The 20,754-nt window shown below is 36.3% G+C and overlaps 1 protein-coding gene across 10 annotated transcripts in view; it reads left to right on the forward strand.

The window, feature by feature from the left end:
- Window positions 1–20,754, forward strand: part of NAALADL2 (N-acetylated alpha-linked acidic dipeptidase like 2) — a 1,484,638-nt gene that overhangs the window by 1,220,598 nt on the left and 243,286 nt on the right. For all 10 annotated transcript variants that reach the window (XM_069083604.1, XM_069083606.1, XM_069083602.1 and 7 more), the window contains one exon: window positions 7,811–7,957. In XM_069083604.1, the coding sequence (XP_068939705.1) occupies window positions 7,811–7,957 (147 nt within the window). The remainder of the gene's footprint in view (window positions 1–7,810; window positions 7,958–20,754) is intronic.

Raw genomic sequence — 20,754 nt, forward strand, 5'->3', positions numbered from 1 at the left:
CTGGGCACATAATGAAGTCTGAAGGAGAGCAACAGTCTGGGAAATGAAGAGAACATTATTAACTTAAAGAGCCCCTAATTTTTCTTTTTTTTCTTTTTGGAGGACAATTGGGGTTAAGTGACTTGCCCAAGGTCACATAGCTAGTTTTTGTGTTAAGTGTCTGAGGTTGGATTTGAACCCAGGTCCTCTTGACTCTAGGGCTGGTGCTCTATTCACTGCACCACCTAGCCACCCCTCCCCTCAATTTTTCACTGCTCTTTTATCTCATGGGAAAAAAAATGAGAGAAATGTCAGTGAAAGAATCAGAAAGAAATGAGCTAGATTCGTGCCTCAGATACCAGTTTTGTGACCCTGAGCAGGCCACCAATAGAGTATCCCAACCTCAGTTTTCTTCATCTGTAAAATGGGAATAAGCACCCCCACACATCACAGGGTGGTTGTGAAGATCAAGTAAGATATTAAATGTAAAGTATTTTGCAAATACAGAAACACTTTATAAATTTAGTTATTATTACTAATGATAATACAAAAAGATCCAAAGTTTCCAGATTAATACAAGGACAAAAGGTCGACTTTGGTGTTAAAAGCATAAAAGTAAGAATGTCACTTATTACCAGAAATGGACTAAAATCAGGGATGGAATAGGAAGGCTAAACCTGAGGTTGAGGGTAGCCATAGCAACACCAGAAAGAAGGGGGAGGACATTGAATAAGGACTAGAGAAATTGCATGAGGGGGGCCATTGGTGATAGAAAGGATAATATGAACCCGCAACATTTCCCTATCACATCATAGCAAAGAAGGAACTGAATGATGATTGCAGTTGAGGTCTGGATTGTCTTGGGAACTGGAGTGTGGGCAGTTTTTGTTGGAAGAAAAAGCTTATGTAAGGATGAAGACAAATAGAAGTAGACAGAGTATTAAAGCTTTTTGGGAAACTATGTTTATGAACAAGAGAAAAAAATAGTGGGTGGGTTCTTGAAATCTTCAAGCAAGTCTACATTGCAAAGCTTACAGTGACTAATGTTGAGTCAATGCCATCTTTCTGTTTTGAAAAACCCCTAATTTAAGCAGCATATATACTGGGGGAGTTAAACATGCAGGATGAAGCCCATTAAATGGTCCTGCAGTCTCATTTCTGTTTTATGAAATGGTTATTCTATTTCAAAAATCCATTGTAAAAATTATCCAAATTAAAGGAATACAGACTTCTTAAGAAAAAAAATATTCATTTGTTGTATAGATTTATTACCAGCTTTTTTTCATTACCTTCTAACATGGCTATCTTTCTGTCATAGTCACCTGGGAACTGACGTAGAGAAGATAGGCTATCATCAACACATCAGCCTCATCATCTGTTAATATAAACCCTTGATTTACCTGGGAATAAATAAACAAATAGACACACACACACACACACAGACACACACACACACACCTCTCTCTTTCTCTCTCTCTCTCTCTTTCAGTGTCTCTCTTTGTCTCTCTGTCTCTCTCTCTCTGTCTCTGTCTCTCTGTCTCTCTCTCCCTCCATCCATGCATATATATATATACATATATCTCTGTATGTGTACACACACATGTGTATATGCCAAGAGAGAACTCAATCAACGTTTAGAAATCATCCATTCTAACCCCTCTGATTTTAAAGAGAAGAAACTGAGGTCCAGAGATACGCCCAAAGTCACACAAGTAGTAAGTTACAGGGCCAACATTTGACAAAACTCCAAATTCCAGAACTCTTCCCGTTATATCAGACTTTGTTTTATTAATCATTATGCAAAGGATATTTATGAGCTTGAGAGGAGCGAGGACCTAGAATCTCAGGCTCCAGGGGAGCATTGTTGCTGTTTGTTGCTGTTCAATCATTTCTGACTCTTCATGATCCCATGGACCATACTGTCCATGGGGTTTTCTTGGCAAAGATACTGGGGTAGTTTGCCATTTCTTTCTGTAGTGGATTGTATCAGCAATGCCATATTCACAATGCCTATAGAGATTACAAATATGCTGATATAATTATCCATCACAAAATACGTCAGGTTTGCCATTTGGGGAAATAAACTAGAAAATTTATTAAGATACCAAAAGACTGAGTCCCAAAACCAGAAAGTGAAAGCCATCAGAGTAGTTATGATATTGGCACAGGTAGATAAAGTAGAAAGCACCCACATTTTCAAGCCTTTAAAACAGAACAGGCTACCTCAGGCAAAGGTCCTCCTCTCCCCACGCACAGCAACCACCCAGTGTCCTGGAAGAGCGCTCCCAGCAGCTCTGGCCCCTGGCAGTCCTCAGCAGGAGTCTTAACTCAAAAAAAAAAAAAAAAAAGGCAACTGCCGCCAACTGCCAACCACAGGACCGTTAGCTCGGCTTTTTTTTTTTTTTCTTGCTCTGCTATGTCAGCACGTCCATGGGGCATGGGAGATCTTTAAATCCCATAACCCTTACATGGATTAAGACAGAGGTTAGGTGACTTTGGCGACTAAATATCAGATGCCAGATTTAAACTCACATAGATGAGTCTTCCTAACTCCAGACCTGAACTTTATCCACTGAAGAGTAAGTAGCAGCTTTTTTTTGTTGTTCTAGGTACCTCACTCTACTCCTTCTGGGTTCAGGAATCCTACCTTAGCTAAAAATGTCCTAGAGCCATCTCTCTGCATACTGCAGTGATGTAGAGATAAGTTCTTTGTTTCCTGTTTGTAAGGTACTTAATTACTTTTGAAAATTACTTTGTGGCAAAATTCTGCCTCTCCTGCTTCCTATTGGGATTTGTAGGCATTTCCTTGCTAAGATTTGACAGCCAGGTTCTCAAATGGAAATCACATGGGGGAGGAGGGGTGAGAAGAAGGGGGAATCAGGTTCTATTATTTCCACTGAAAATCAATTCCTCTAGTTTTTTTTTTCATTTTAATATCTCTAGCAACTATCTTTAAAAACTAAACTGCATTCTTTTTGTCAGTCTATCACCATTCATCCATTCAACAAGTATTGTATAAGCCCAGTGTCCTACACTTTACTAAGCCAAAGGAATAAAAAGACAAAAATCAGAACATTTTCTGCCCTCAAGGAGCTTGCAATCAGCTGAGCAAGACTTACATACTGATAAGCCAAGGCACAATACGTATGGAATAAATACAAAATAATTTGAAGGGGGGCAAACTCTAATGATTGAGGAATTAGAAAGTTAGGAAGGAGTTAACGTGTTCCATTCCCTCATGTTCTGCTTTTCTGTCCGCTCTTTGCACAGATGTCTTTTTCTGTGGGAAAGTGTGTCACAGATTTCTGTTAAGTGAAAGGGGTTCTTTGTAACTACAATTTTTATTATTCTATGAAAAGTGCCCCTATCTTTGACTCTGGAATATGAGATATAATGAGATAAATTAATAGCATAAGAAATAAATGAATAATATCCTATTGCCCTAGGTTATCTTTCCAGAATTTCCAGATAATTGTTATCTCCCTTTCCATTCTGCCAGTCAGAGGAATTAGAGCTGGAAAAGGACCTCGAATATTAGCCGAGGGCCTCATTTTATATATGAAGCAAATGAGGCTTAGAAAGGGGAAGTGATTGCACTGCAGTAATTGTGAAGTGTGGAACCCCTAGGTGAACCCGGGCCCTTTGACGGTGAATCCAATGAGCTTTCTCCTCATGTGACACTGCCCACTATTTGCTAATCTACCACACTATTAGGAAAATCTGTCTTATCTTTGAGATTTATTGTTTCCTCTTAGTGGAGCAAATCAATTTTTTCTATAGGCTTTACTTCCTGATGATAGAACTTTCATATTGGTCTCCTAATGCCCATGTCCCAATACAGTGCCTGACAAACAATAGGTCCTTAATAGATGCTTATTGCTTGATAGTGTTCCATGAATGACTTTTTGCCACTGTTAATTTTCATTTTAAATATGGGGAAGCTCTTTTTTGGTCTTAATAGAGGGGAAAAATAATTCTGGCCCATGTAAAAATACACTGTGGGAGAAAACAGCTTGGGAAATCTGTTGCTATCTTGTCAGGTAGAAATCATAAAATAATATAAATAATTGGCATTTATAAGGTGAGTTCACATTTGCAGAGTGTTTTACATATTGTCAGTAGGCAATCACAACTTCCCAAAACTTAGGTTAAAACTAGGTTTATTATGAGAAAAAAAGAACATGCATGTTGTAGTAGCAAGCACCCCAGCGTCCCCAGGGTGGCTGCTCACACAGGTTCTTGGATCTGCTTTGATAAAGGAAAGCAACTCAAAATGGGTCAACAAGCTTACTTTAATCAGTCAAACATATATTGTTTACCTCCTTCAGGGGAAAAAGGTCAGCACCTTGAACTTCAAAGTAAACAGATAGAATTATCAAGACAGAAACAGATCAAGTAGACAGCTTTCCAAACTGTCCAACCATTACATCCATACCAAATCAACATCTGAGTTTTTCAAAGAGGGGGGGGGGGTCTCTGGACAACAGCTTCCCAGAATCCATATCAAATCACAGAACACTTCTCAAAGTGAGCCCCCAAAACAAAGCTACACATCAGGGCTTATACAGCCTTCTCCTGGCTCAGAGAATGTAACAACCTTATTGACTTACTGGCCAATCAAGAAGTATCTACTGAAAAACAAGCCTCCCACCCCAGGCTCCAGGTGCACTTTAGCCTAGGGGCAGGGAAGATCTTACAAATTTACATTTCCATTACACATGTGAAACCCAAAGAGTTCACAATTCATGAAGAAGTTTGCATATTTATGACAGTAGGACAAGAGGAGATAACCAGAATTTCTGCCTTAAAGGGCACAGCTTGGGGAATGGAGGGGAAAGTTGTAGTAAAGGTGAGAAAAAGGCAAAACTCCACCCAAGGAAAGGAGCAAAGCAATAACAAAAAACAAAATTCTTTTCCTTTGGGAACTGCTAGACCAGGGGTTCCCAAACTTATTTTATCCTACTGTCTGTCCCCTTTTCAAAAAACAAAAAACGAATTATTCAGAATTCCCCTGGAAATCTACTTTCTTTAACCCTTTCTTTAATTTTTGAAATTTATGTCTTTTCAAGGAAATATAATATATCTATATATTAAATGACATCTTAAATTTAATAATTTATTGTGGCATCCTTCATACCAACACACACAGTTGACATCAGTATGGCTTGTAGGGGAACTCAGGGCAGGAAGCTGAGTCAGGGGGCAGCTGCATAAAGATGGTCCTATTATTTTAGTGCTAGCATGAATGGACCAGAGACCTAATAATTTTCTGCTGATCTTTATTATTATTAAATTTTATTTTTAATTTATGGAATAAAACAAACATTTGTATCATTTGTGTAAAAAGTACAATAAAAAGATTATTATACACGAAGCTGCAAATCTACTATGCACAACTTGGTATTCCTTTCAAATATCCACAAAATTGTCATCTAAATTTTTTTTCTTCCCTTTCTCCCCACTTCCCACCCTAGAGATTGCTACCATTAGACAAAAATAGGTGTGTATATGTATGTATGTATGCATGCACATATGTATGTATATATTATACATATGTAAAAGTATTCTGTACATCTATTTATCAGTTCTTTCTGTGGATGCAGATAGCAACTTTCTTCACATGTCCTTTATAGTTAATCCGGATATTTATAAGAGTCAAAATAACTTATTCATTCCAGGTAATTCTTAAAACAGTATTGCTGTTATGGTTATACACACACACAGACACACAGCATCAGCATCAGCATCCAATAAACTTCACTAACCTTCTAAATATCTTTAATAAGGTAGTTCAATCACCTTATAATTCAAAGCCTAGGTGCTGATAAACTCTATTGCCAGGCTACTGTAGATAGCTAAATCAATGGAAAGAGCTCCATTATATAAATTGAATAGAGATCAGGGCAGCTCACTTTGTACCCCCAAGCCACAAAATAGCAAACATGGCCTGGAAAGGTCTGGAAACTCCTTAGTTATTGGTTAGTCTAAGGGAGATTAAAACCTACAATGTGTTAAGATAGAATCTTGTCCTAGGGACCTAGAGAATACGATTTAGAGTTTAGCCCTAGTTTAGGGCAGCTAGGTAGCAGAGTAGATAAAGTGCTGAGTGAGGAGTCAGGAAGACTCACCTTTCTCAGTTCGAATCCAGCCTCAGACATTTCCTAGCTATGTGACCGCAGGGAAATTACATAACCCTGTTTGCCTTAGTTTCTCATCTGTAAAAATGAGCTAGAGAAGGAAATAGTGAATCATTCTGGTATCTCTGCCAAGAAAACCCCAAAAGGGTGCTTGAATAGTTGGACACAACTGAAAATGAATGAACAACAAAAACAAAATCCTAGAGATCATCTCTCTGAACTCCGAATGTTTGCCTCTTTATGAATTTCCTCTTGAAAATGGCCTAAAAATAATGACCAAATGAACGAATGATAGTTCTGTCGTAACTCTTACAGCAACTTACTCATCTGTTTTGTATTGTGATTGTTTGATGAGAAGACATTCTTTTCATTCAAAGAGTCTATGGTTTAAATTCTTGTGAGTTCAAATATCAGTGTATGAAAAGAAATTGATGGAAGACTATGAACTTTCCCAAGCCCTCTCTTGCGCCATCTACAGGTAGTTTCCTGAATTAGAGGCTCAGCCTTCAAAAGAGCAGCCCCAGAGAGTGTACCTAGCCAATTCAACTATAATTTCATGGTGATAGGATTGGACCTCCATCTGCTTAGACCCAGAAGGCAGAACTGGAAAAAATTGGGGGAAATTGCAACAAGGCAAATTTATACTTGATGTAAGGAAGATTTTCCTAATAAATACAATAATCTAAAAGTGGAATGGGCAGCATTAGGTTGAAGTAGGGTCCATCTTAATACATATATCTTCAAGCAAAGTCTGGATGACCACTCATTGGTCATGTCCTAGAAGGGACTCAGGTACAGGATGGAGTAAGTAACCACTGAGATTCTTTCTAATTTGGTGTCATATAGGCTCTAGTCTTGTCATTTTCCAGGTAAAGAAACTGAGGCTCAGAGAAGATGTGACTTACACAGGCTCCCACAGTGAGACTTGAATTCCAGTCTTGCCAGAGGCTATTATTTGCACGAGGACTGCTGTCCATCATGCCTCTCTTTCATGGTGTAAAAGAATGTGACAGAATTATAGAAATAAGAAATTTCAAAGAACTAACATTTTTTTTTAATTTAGAAATATTTTTTAATTCTGAAATTGCTTTTCTTGGGTACAAATTTTAAAAAAAACATTTTTTCACTGTAAAAATACACTTTTGGGGTGGCAGTATGGCAGTATTCACATACTACTAGGTGGCACAGTGAATAGAGAACCAGCCATGGAGTCAGGAGGACCTGAGTTCAAATCCGGTGGTCACCTGTGTGACCTTGGGCAAGTCACTTAACCCCAATTTCATTACCTTCCCCCCTCAAAAAATATACTTTTTGAACTCTTAAAAAGTTCAAAGGAATTTCTTTCCCTAGTTTCCTTCAGGACTTAGCTCAAGTTCTGTATTTTACATGAAATCTTTTTCTGATCATCCCTTGTCCCCTGTAGTTTTTGTTTTTCTACATATCTGTTTTGTATATACCATTGTCTCCCCTTGTAGCACAGAGAATCCTTAAAGATAAGGGCTCGTTTCTGTCTTTGTTTTCATGGTGCCTAACTCGGTGCCCAGGACATGCTAATTATGTAAGAAATGTTTGAGGATTGATTCAAAATGTCATAGCAGCAATAACCACCATAGAAGTTCAGATTGGTTTGGGAGAATAATGAAGGGATGAGTCATTACATTTGTTCCATGAACAATTCTAATTTCTACTTTCAGAAAAAGAATTTCAACTGCTCCTGGAGAATGAAGTGTGCAGAAGCCAACCTCAGTTCTGTGCAGATGCAAGGAGATGGAGATTTCTTCATCAACCACCTGGGAACTCCCAGTCTGCAGGTTGTCTTTGAGGACCTCAAAGCATTGGAGGTGAGTGTTACTGAGCATTCTGAGCATGGCATTCTAAGCAGCATGCAGAATGTGATTCTCTTACCAAATAGGTCACCGTAGAGGCTTATTCACTTAGTGAATTATTCTAGGCATCCAGAGGTTGGGTACAGTGTTTGAAAGCATCAGCTCTTTTCAGTGGTATTGTATTCAATTTAAAAAGATTTATCCTGTCACTCACATTTTCATAGAGCCCATCACGACAAGAAATTTGCAGAAGTTGGATTAACATCAAAACATAATTGTAATCTTCAGCATTCACAGAAACAGATGACATGTGCACTAGATTCTCCTTGCTGAGCCCCAGGGAAAATGTGTTTTGCATGTTGTATATTAATGTAACTTCTTGTGGATTAGCTACACAAAGTTTGTAAATTGCCTACCACTTCAAAAGATAACTCTTTGCAATGACCGCATTCTTTTTACAAATTCATGATGCACCTTAATAAATCTACAAGCTATAGCAAAGCATGCTGTGAGGAGGCTTATCCCTCACCATTATAATGGGCTCCCAAGCTTATTGCCTTTGTTGGAATGGAGGGGATGAGAAGGGAGATCTTAGGACTGAATCCGAGGTAAGTGTTTGTACAGCTATACTCATCTGAGTCCTTTATCTTATGCCTTTAGGATTCCACCTTGCATTTTTGGCAGATTATTAGATCACTGAATTTTGTATCATTCCATAATTATTAGACTACCTTGGTCTGCATAATCTCTCCATTTTTCAAATTACATTTTTTTTCAAAAGTGAATCATGGTCTTCTGATTACTTTTGATTTTATGTAAGCTTTATCTTATGGCCCAGTGGACAAAATGTTGCACTTGTAGTCAGGGAGACCTTAGTTTGAACGTACCTCAGACATTGGTAAGCTACTTCACTGTTTTCAGCCTCTGTTTCCTCTTCTGTTAAATGGTATTGTAGCATCTCCCTCAGAGCTGTTGTGAGCATCAAATGATATAACATGTGTGAAGTGCTTTGCCAACCTTAAAACATGCTTTAAAATGTTAGCTACTATTATGACAATTATTATTACTCTCACTTCAGATAAATTGCACATCAGTAGTGATTCCTTACTTTTTGCTGACTTTGACTGCTCCTACCTTCCTGCCCTCCTTTAAAACAAAAACTTGTACTTAAATGAGATTAGGAGAAAGAACATTTCTGCAGCAGGGGATGATATCCAATGCAAAGAAAATCCAATGATAATCCTGGGGGCCCTTAGGAAGGTCCATATGAAATACCTTTAAAACAGCAAACTCCTTCTCACTGAAAGAACTCAGAAACAGAGTGTGCAGAAGAAAGTGTTTATTATGATTCTGAAAAGGAAAGCGGGTGTGATGCTCAGTAGGAACACACCCACACCATTGCAAAAGCTGGAGTGAGGTTATACAGTTCTATCCTTCTTGGTAGACTTAGGGTTAGTCAAATTCCTCATTTTATTTCCCTACAGTTCCTTTTAATATGCAGATTATATGCAAATTACATACTGGTGGTAGTCAGGACACATGACCAGATGTGACCTCTAAGGTATTTGCCACACCCCCACCTTTCTAGTTCCCTCTGGCCCTTATCATAGTTCCAGGAAAGGCATGGTTTTAGTAAAATAAGATAAGTGAGTTTCCCCACAACTATTAATTATCTTCCAGTAACTTTTGTGGGAGCAAAACAAAATACCATAATATCACCTCTTACAGAAGTGAAAAATCAAAAACCCAAGAAAACTTAAATTAACCCATGCAAAGTGAAGCGAGTAGAACCAGGAGAACACTATACATAGTAACAACAATACTTCAATGATGATCAGTTGTAAAAGACTTAGCTACTCTGATCAAAACAATGATCCAAAACAATTCCAGAGGACTCATCAGGAAAAATACCATCCACTTCTAGGGAGAGAACTAATGAACTCTGAGCACAGATTGAAACAGAATTTTTAAAATTTATTTTTCTTATTGTTTTTAGTGTGTGTTTTCTTTTGCAACATGACTAATATAGAAATATATTTTCCTTGATTTCACATGTACAATTGATATATTGCTTGCCTTCTCAAGGGGTGGAGGGAGGAGGAAGATAATTTGAAACTCAATATTTAAAAAGAATGAATGTTAAAAAAATTACATGTCATTGGAAATGCTTAATGAAACATATATGTATTATGTATATGAGTGTGTGGGGGAGAGAGAAAGAAAGGGATGGGGGGGAGAGAGAGAGAGACAGAGACAGAGAGACAGAGAGAGACAGAGAAACAGAGGAGAGAGATGAAGGACAATGTGAAAGGAACAGAAAAATAATCCAAAGTAATCCAGTAGAGCTGGATTGTAGAGAAAATGAAGGGAAGTGATGTCTTTTTTTTTATTTATTTTACTTTTTTAAGTACCAAAAACCTATTTCTCTCTTCCTTACATCTCACCATGGAAATTTTTTTTAAAAAGGAAAAATAAAAACCTTGTAGCAAATAGTTGTGAAAAAACTTATTACTGCTTTGCTTTGCCCTAAGTCATCTCCATCATTGCTTTGGCATGATAGTACTTCATTACATTCAGACATCATAATTTGCCTGGTCATTTCCCCATTGAAGGACACCCCCTCCTCAGTTTTGTTTTGTTACTTTGGTTACATCCACAATATGCACCTTAAGTCTGTTTCTTGTTTGTCAGGAAGTATACAACATTTTTCTTCATTAGCCCTTTGGAATTGTTTTTGGTCATTGCATTGATCAGTTATCCTTTTTTTACAGTGTTGTTGTTATATACATTGTTCTTCTGGTTTGGCTCACTTCATTCTGCATCAGTTCATACAACTTTAGCCTAGGATTCTCTAAAGCCAAGCCTTCACAATTCCTTAGAGTACAAAAGCAGTACTTAGTTACATTTATATGACATATTTTGTTTAGCCATTTCCCAAGTGATAGGCACCTCCTTAGTTTCCAATCCTTTGACAACATGAAAAAAAGAGCAGCTATAAATATTTCATATTCATTTTCTTCTTTCTTTCTCTTTGGAAATATAGGCATGATAGTGGTATCATTATTGAAAAGTTTAGTAACTTTTGGATCATAGTTCTAAATTGCTTTCCATAATTTCTGGAATAATTCACAATTCTGCCAACAATACATTAAAAAGTGTATTTCCTCATAATCCAATGTTTGCCATTTTCCTTTTTTGTTATCTTTGTTAATCTGATGAGTATGAGATGGAACTTCAGAGTTTTATTAGTTTTCATTTATCTAATTATTCATGTTTTGGAGCAGTTTTTCATATAACTGTTGACTACTTGACTTTCTGTCCTAGGAAATTACATACATACATACATATATATTATAATTATATATGTAAGTATATACATAATAGTAATTATTATTCTTACAAATCTGTTAAGAAATGGTTTGTTTTCTTATAATTTTGAATCAAGAACTATTATATGTCTTTGAGAAGACCTTTGCCCCCATTATTTATTTTCTTTCTAGTTTTAGTATGTTGGTTTTATTTGTGAAAGATCTTTTTAATTTTATATAATCAAGATTGTCCACTTTATCTTATGTGATCTCTCTGCCCTTCGTGTAGCCATGAAGTTTTCCCTGTCCAGAAATGTGAAAGGGTTTTTTTTCCTCCTTCCTCCTCTACTCTGTTCATCATGTTACTGTTTATGTTTAATTCTACATCTAGTTGGATCTAATTTTGGCATTTATTGCAAGAGAATTTTTTATAATTAATTTCTGATAGACTACTTTCCAGTTTTCCCAGCATTTAAAAAAATTTGATTACTGAATTTTACCCAAATAGTTGATATCTCTGGGTTTATCAGACATTTGGCAATTGTGCTTCTATGTTTCATGTACCTAATCTATTTCATTAAATGTCCTTTCTTTTTATCAACCAGCACTAAATAGTTTTGATGATTACTATTTTGTACTATGCTTTGAGCTTTGATATTACCAAGATGCCTTCCTTCCTTATCATTAAAAAAAATTTCCATGAGATTCATGAATTTTTGTATCTTTTACTTTTTGCTCTATAAAGTAGTCCTTTGGTAGCTTCATTGGCATAGTAATGAATAAATAAGTTAATCATAAGTATTGTTGTCACTGTTATGTTAGTTTGCGCTACCTATGTACAATGAATATTTATCCAATTTCTTAAGTCTATATTTATTTTTACATAGAATGTAGTTATACTCATCTCCTTTTAAGTATATGACTTACCATGTAGATTCTCAAGCCTTTTATGCATTCTGTTTTTCTTTTTTCCCCCCTTTTGAAATAGATTTTTTCTCATCTTCCTCTTGGTTCTTATTTTGTTGGCAATATATGGAAATGTTAATTATTTATTTGGATTTTTTATACCTTAAGACTTTATTAAAATTATTGTTTCAATTAATTTTTAGTTGATCTCCTATGGTTCTCTAAGTAAATCATCGTATCTCCATACAAAAAAGTTTATTCCCATCATATATAATGTTGACTTTTGGCTTTAAATAGATACCATATGTTGTATTAGAGAGAGATTTATTTATTTTCATGTTCTTAATAGCAACGAATGTTTCATCTTATCAAAAGCTTTTTCTGCATCTACTCATATAATCATGATTTTTGTTATTCTGTTTTGATAGTTTTTCCTCATATTGAATGAATCCTGCATTCCTTGTGTAAATTGAACCTAGTCATAGCCTATAATCATTATAGTATGTAGCCATAGTCTCCTTGCTAATACTTAACATTTTTTCATTAATATTTATTAGGGATCTTAGTGTATAACTTTATTTCACTGTTTTGACTCCTCCTAGTTTAAGTATCAAGACTATATTTGTAACCTAAATAGCACCTCCTTTTGTCCTGTTTTTTTTTCTCTAAAATCTTGGGTAATAATGAAGTTAGTTTTTATTTTTATGATGATTTATTTTGATGATATTAGGATTCTAAGGAGACACCTGTATCATGTGATGTGATTATTTATCTTTTTAATATATTTTCTGAATCTTTGTTAGATTAGTTATAGGTAAACTGGCCTGTATTGCATCTTCCTGCTCTATCATTCTGAGTAGTAATGACCTCCTGAGTAGCAATGTTTAACAATATATGAAAGGGAGAAGGGCCAAAGATTTCAGTTTGTTTTCTCTTTTAAATAAGGATAATATTATCAATAGCACTCACTTCCTAGGATGGTTGTGAAGACAGAAAAATATTACTTATGTAAAACACTTTGCAAATGTCAACAGCTATGAATTCCACAAGAAGGCCTTACATGTGAATTCCTCATGTTTTCTCTTACTAACACACTGAGTCCAACCTATGATGTTGCCTTTACTTCTTCCTTGAGGGAATCTGTAAAAGATGGAATTTGTCCCTTACAAAGCAAGAAGGCCAAGAAAGCTAATAGAGTTTAGTTTGCCAAACATCTTGAAAGAAGAATATTAATATTTCAGTATGTGGTCAGCAAACCTACTTAACCATTGCTTTGGGTCTCAACCCCCAAGGGAAATTATCAGTGATTATAAAACATTGAATAACTTGCTCCATGAAAGCTAAATTACTTATGTAAAACCACTTATCAAAGTAGATGAGAAAATTCCTCTCTTCCTGCAACCCCCCACCTCCATATTATACTGCCTAGATTTTTATTTTAAAGAAAACAAAGCTAATTAATTTATACACATGAAATTGCTAGGGACATCTTGCCTCTAAAGTCCTACTTTACTCTATATGTAAGCTCACTGATGCAAGTTAGAGTTTCAATTAGAGCAAATGCAATCCTACCAGGTCCAGAAATGATTTTTCCATATTGCCATACTATTAAATCTAAAAGTTATTTTGATTCAAATCACAACATTTCAGGAGATTTAATATCAATCTGCAGTACGTTCCATTATCTACAGATCTGTTACCAACTTTCTCCAACCATTTTCTACATATAAAATGAATAAGAGAGGAAGTCTGGATCCCTTCTCATCCTTAGCTTTTCTTGGCATCTGCACTGCTAATTCTCCAATAATTAAATTTCACAAATGCAGAGCAATCTATGGATCTGCCAAATGTTAAAATGATTCCTTCTCATAAGATATTGCCCTGTTAATTGAAACATCTCTGGTTTCTAGCTGTATTTAAATAAGAAGGTTTTCAATTTGTAAACACTGTTGCACCTGTTAGGAGAAGCATTCTGTTTCCGATTAAATACAATGCAGAAGATGGCTGTTAAAGAAATGAAAAAACAGATGCTCTCTGATTAAGAATGCAATATTTATGACAGGCTGGTGGTCCAATGTACATTTCTTCTGTCACTTAACATCTGTTGCATGTAGTGGTTCTTCCAGATCAGAGTATTCACTATCTGTAGAGCATGTCAGAGAAACTGCATCCCTCAGTACATCAAGGTATAGCCATCCTTACAGCTACCAACCTTCAACATTGAGTTGGAATCTTCTTACCTTATTCTTATACCTTATACTTTTTTATCCTTCATATTTATCATGAAGATGAAACATGTAATATTTGCATGATACTAAGATAATTGAGCTTTCAGGTTATTGTAGAGAGGGGATTTATAGATTCCGTACTAGAGAGAATCAGAAATATGTTTTTATTCATTTTCTTAAAAGTAATTGTCATTTTATTCAACACAGTCTTCTTTTGTGGACATATCCTCTATGCCCTCTTTGCCTTCCTCTGTCTCTCTTGTCATGACACCTTCTCTTTCAAGAAAGAATGATTATGTAAACCCAATTCTCCTGGCTTCCATGTCTGGCAGTATGTGCTACATTCAACACCTATGTTCTATCTCCCACCTTTTTCAAAAGGAAGAAGTTTTCTTTATCATCCATCCTATGGAGCCAAGTTCATTTAACCTTCACTCATCTTCCCTTCAATGTTTTCACTTAAATTATTGTTGCCATTATGCATATTGTTTTCCTAGTTCAGCTTTTATTCTCCATATTGGTTCGTGCAAATCTCCTTTTTCTCTTAATCCCTCATGTTTCCCTCATTTATCACTGCACAATAATATTTAATGCTCTTAATTTGCTACATTTTATTCAACAATTCCCTTATTGGTGAGTACCCATTTTGCCCCTTTTTTGGGGGGATGGAGCTATCACAAAAGTGTTCATATGAATTTGTTGTTAGATAAAGAAGGATGTTTCTTTGGTCTCCTTTGACCCAATAATGATATCACCAGGTCAAAGGGCATATTGAACTTTTCTACTTTAGAACTTTCCATGAGTTTTAACGCATAATTCCCAATTGTTTTTTGGAACGTTTGTGTCAATCCACAGCTTGAACAGTTTCTGATTGTATCTATCTTTCCACAGTCTCTCCAGTATTGACTATTTACATTTTCACCATCTTTTCCAATTTGATAAGTGTGAAGTGGAACCTTAAAGTGTTTTAATTAGCATTTCTCTTATTAGTGACTTGGAATATTTTTCCCATATGGTTGTATATAATTGAGATTTCTTATTTTAAAAACAATTGGTCCATATCCTTTCCCTGTTTATCTGATGGGAGTGAATTGGGAATTTAATGACAAAAAATCAAGGAGATTGAGTTTTCCTTTTTTATATTCATCTTCTTGAGCTGCATTGTCGACTGTTAACTGTAATCCTTGAGGTGATATATCATATCTTAGTGTGTTTTTCCCTCTTAATTCTAGCCTCCAGGTAACTGTTTGATGTGTGAAGTAAAACCTGCCAAATTGTATATACAGAAAGAATGGATTTTTTTTTCAAAGTAATTCATAGGTTATATGTTGAGTCTACATTATTTTCCTGAGGACATGAACAGCTAAATTTGACTTAATTTAGGAATCATTTCTTTGTTAAATCTCATTTTGAATGTCTCAGTGCCAGATAGTGATTACTGTATGTCACTAGGTACAGACTTCTCAAGAATCACTTTCAATCTCTTGACTGAAGGAAACAAGCAGTTATATTTAACTATCACCCTAGGACTGGCCTAAGCTCCATTGATCTTATGTACCTTGCCTTGCTCAAGCTACAGTACAATTTGTAAGCTACCAATAGCCCTACTAGGGTTAAAACTAACTCTTAGTGCTGTCACGTGAGAAGCTTCTTAACTCTCACAGATGAAAATGAGTCAATAGGAGAAAAGATGAGAAAGGATATTCTAGTGTCCGCAAGAGCTTGTCTTATTATGTTAACTTGCTCCAGTGGTTGCCAGAAGAGCATTGCATAAAGGATGCTAGCACTGTTTGCAACTGGCACCAATTGGCACCTCTATTGCCCACATGCAGCTCTGGATCGCGGTTGCAGGTGAAGAGGTCATAAGGGAACAGGGGCCCTGGTTGCAGATCCCAGACCAAAAAGAGCACGGGGTTTGTGGCTACAGGGCATCAGGGACCCTTCCTGGGTAAAGGTCAGAGCATTGGTAAAGATATTTAGTGAAAGTGAGGACTTTCCAGCATTCCTGACAAAAAGGTCAGAGCTGAATAGAAAATCTGATGTTCAAACACAAGACTTAAGAGATGTATAAAAAGTTATAAAAATTAAAGATAAATTATAATGGACTCAATAAGGTTAAATTGTTTACATTCCTGTTTGGGAAGATGATACATGTAACTCCTAAGAACTTTATCATTATTAGTTCTCACAGAAGAAGTCAAAGGAGAATCTACATAGACAGAGGACATGGATGTCAGTTGATTATATTACGATGATCTCAAAAAAATGAAGGGGTGAGAAAAAATGATGTAATGGGAGAAGGAGAAAATGGAGAAAATTACCTCACATAAGAGAGGCAATGCAAGGAAAGGCTTTTACAGTGCAGAGGAGTGGCAGACAATGCTTGAACTTAAATCTCATCACAACTGGTTCAAAGAGGTAAGAACACACATACACACACATTCAGTTGAGTATAGAATTCTGTCTTATAAATAGGAAATAGGAAGGGAAAAAAATAATAGAAAGCCGAGGGGATGATAAAAAGGAGGGCAGATTAAGGGAGGCAATGGTGATCAGGCAAATAAACTCTCGAGTAGGGACAAGATTAAAAGAAAAAGAAAAGGAGAAGCAGAAGAAAATGGAATGGAAGGAAATACACAACGATCATAAATGTGAATGGGGTAAAATCACCCATAAAATGGAATCAGATAGCAGAATGGATTGTAAACTAGACTCCCACAATTTGTTGTTTATAAGAGATACACTTCAAATAGAAAGACACAGTGGCAGAGTTAAAATGAGGTTCTGTAGCAGAATCTGTTATGTTTCAGCAGAAGTAAAAAAGCCTCAGACAAAGCAAGTATGAAAATATGTTTAAATGCTTTAACATGTATAATTCTTGCCTTCTCAGTGGGCAGTGGAGATACAGGAGGAAAAGAGAGAATTTGGAATTCAAAACTTTAAAAAAAGGATGTTACAATAAATGAATAATATTTTTAATATAGAAAGTTATCGCAGGACAGATGAGGAAGAGATTGAGAGTAATCCAGGGCTAAGAACTGGCAAGAAGTGAGCAGAGATAGGGTAAGGAGAAAATGAGATATTAGAGTATAGAAAAATGTTCAGGGTGATTGACAAACTATAGGATGAAGACTGGGGAGGAAAAGGAGTAAAATCAATGTAGTGAAAATGGCCTGAGAAAAGACAGAGTGGTCAGAGGGATTAAAGGATTTTTAGTGATGTTGAAGAGTGACTTTAAGAGGAGTGAGGAATAGGGAGAGATGGAATGATAAGGATTATGATCAAATAGAGGAATGTTAAAATTGTTAATTTGGGAAATGGAACACTGATGGGTTATGATGAGATCTGCACTATGATATCCCTATAAGTGGTTCATACGGAGGGAAGGAGTGGGTCATGGGACTTATGGAGGCTGAAGAATTGGGAGGTTTGATAGTCAGAGGGATTATTGTTGGGGTGTTCGAGATACCTAATATACAAGCAGGAATCAGGGAGGAGAGAAAGATGGTGACCAGGTACTGAACTCTTGAGAAAATAGTGAGAGCGATTTGGGAACTAGTATACAACATCCAGGGACAGCTAGGTGGCACGGTGGATAAAGTATCAAGCCTGAAGTCAGGAAGACTCACTTCCTGAGTTAAAATCTAGCTTCAGACTCTTACTAGTTATGTGACCTTGGGCAAGTCACTTAAGCATGTTTGCCTCAGGTCTTCATCAGTAAATTGACCTGAAGAAGGAAATAGCAAACTACTCCAGTATCTTTATCAGGATAACCCCAGATGATGTCATGAAAGGTTAGATGTGGTTGAAAAACAACTGAGCAGCAGACAAGATCCACCAGATTCCCAGATTCTAGACTGGGCGGGCAGTATTAATGCTATGAACTTTAAATGGAGGAAAGATGCCTGAATGGTAGTTAGGTATTGCCACTTGTCATCTACAGTGGCTGGATTAGGGTAGAAAGAGAAATTGGTGCTGACTGAGAGCAGAAGGTATTATATTGGGATCTGGATCTGAAAGTGGGATTGATCTTTTGCTGTGTGACCTTTGGCAATTTGATTTTCTCAAATGGTTTGAAAAATCTTCTGTCTTGTGAAATATCATCCATGGAGTGAATACTGTTCAAGTTGTTATCTGTTGGCAATAACTTGAGGAGGAAAAACAAAGCATATGAGATAAAAGAAGAAAATCAAAGAATGAAACCTGTGATTCAGATCAGTGATTCAAAAGATCTTACTTGAAATTGATTATTACTTGGGAGGGACCTCATGGAAGAAAGGTCACTGTGTCTAATGTCTTGTGCTACAATTTGTGATATCAAAACATTTATTCTGGAAAGTCCAATATCAGTTCTATACACATGTAGCATATGCATAGGCTCTCTGTTCCCAGAATACTTGCAACTGAGTCATTCTGGGACCATACTATTTATGAAACATCTTCTAATGAGGTCCAGTGGGCTTTCAATAGTAATCACCTTTGGGTAGGAACCCAGAAATACTCCAATTATAATTTGTTTTTCATATTGTCCTAGATACAGATTGGATGAGGTCCCAGGGCATTTAATTTCGTTGTTCACTTATTGACATATACTGTGCTGAGAAACTGTATCAAAATGCTTAATAAAAATAATCCACATCTCTATGATACTTTAAAGTTTTACACAAAGGATTTTTCAAAAGAATTCCTTTGAGTTTGACCATGTGTTTTTAACCTCATTTCACAGATAAGGAGCCTAAGGGCCTGAGAGGTTGGGACTTGCTGATGATCACACAAACTATTAGGTACTGGGATGGGATTTGAATCCACATCTCCTGGATCCAAGTGCTATAAACTCCTTCTGTTATACCACTATGCCATCTTATCCTCATGTTTTGCCAGCCTCACTCTACTTAAACTGTAATGCTCAGTTGTTTTATTTTTGAAACTTATGTTTGATGGATATTTAATGTTGTTTGTTAGATATTTTTGGCTTTAGCTTTATCAATCTCCCTCCCTACCTACTTAACTACTTACCTACCTATCAGTCCACCTAGATACACATAAACATGTGTGTTTATTTAAAGTAGGATATTTTCAAATATCATTAATATGTTAGAAATTTGAGAAATAATATAATTGGATCACACCTTGCAAAAGGAATGACATTTAGAATTATAAATGTATTTTGCCACCTTCCAAATCCTCCTATGGATACAGAAGAAAAATTTTATTGTAATAGACATCTCCTTAATGAATATTGCTTAAAACATATCATTCTTTTAAAATTTTCATTCTTTTGAGAAGCAGAGTATAAGAAAAATTCTAAAATAGCATTTAAATTTTAAGCAAATATGGGGAGATTTAAAAAAAATATCATCAAGCATGATAACACTGTTGATGGTGTGAGTCTTTTTCTCAAGATATAATGGAAGTGAGTACCAGGATAGGATCTGGGGTCTGGCTTCTCATTCTGGTTAGGCTATTAGCGGTGACATAGGGAAAGGCCATAACCTATCTTGGCCTCAGGTTCCTTATCTTTAAAATGATGAGGTTAACTTTGATAACCTCTAAGCTCCCTTCCAGCCTGAAGAGTCTGTTCTCTGGTTCTAGCATACAATGATTCTTTTTGTCCTTCTCTTATTCTCTCCAATACTACATCCATACTACTTCACTTAATTTTCTTTCTCTGTGGGCTAACAGACTGAATTTGATCCAAGAGAGCTTGTACTGGTCATTTCCCCCCTTATTATCTGGCTGCTGTATTCCTCCCAGAATCCCTAGATTTGGAAACAGAGGACATAAATTGAAATGTGAAATCTGCCACTTATACTTTGTCATTCCATCTCTAAATGTTTCTATGTCCTTGGCTGTAAAGGAGGGAACTGATGATCTCAGAAGTCTCTTCCTTTTCTCCTGATGATCTATGAATTAATGGAAACTGAAGAGGGGCAACATTATCTTTCATACTCCCATTTTTCTCCCTCTGATGGTTGCTTATGATTTAGTTTCATTTCTCCCAGTTCCTTTGATGATTCAATGTTTTTATTGCTATAATCCCTATGAATTTTGGGATAAATAATGAAAATATTAAGATCAGTTGAGTTATCCATATGTTGAATACAATGTACCTAGGAGGAAACATTATTTCTGACTCTTATGCAGCTGGGCCTGGGATGAATATGATCCATGATTGTCTTTTATCGTCCACTGCATGAATATCAGAAGTTTTTGTTTACATCCAGAACATAAATTGTTCCACATCTGTTTTACAGATTCAGCCAGCTCTCTCTCTCTCTCTCTCTCTCTCTCTCTCTCCATATTCATCTCTGGCCCACCTGCTTAAGAGTCAGAAATAATGTTTCCTCCTAGGTACACTCCCCCTCCCCCC

The sequence above is a fragment of the Petaurus breviceps genome, unplaced genomic scaffold (genome assembly GCF_028583685.1).
Source record: "Petaurus breviceps papuanus isolate PSGF00001 unplaced genomic scaffold, PetGlider_PUasm1.0 173, whole genome shotgun sequence".
Taxonomy (NCBI): domain Eukaryota; kingdom Metazoa; phylum Chordata; class Mammalia; order Diprotodontia; family Petauridae; genus Petaurus; species Petaurus breviceps.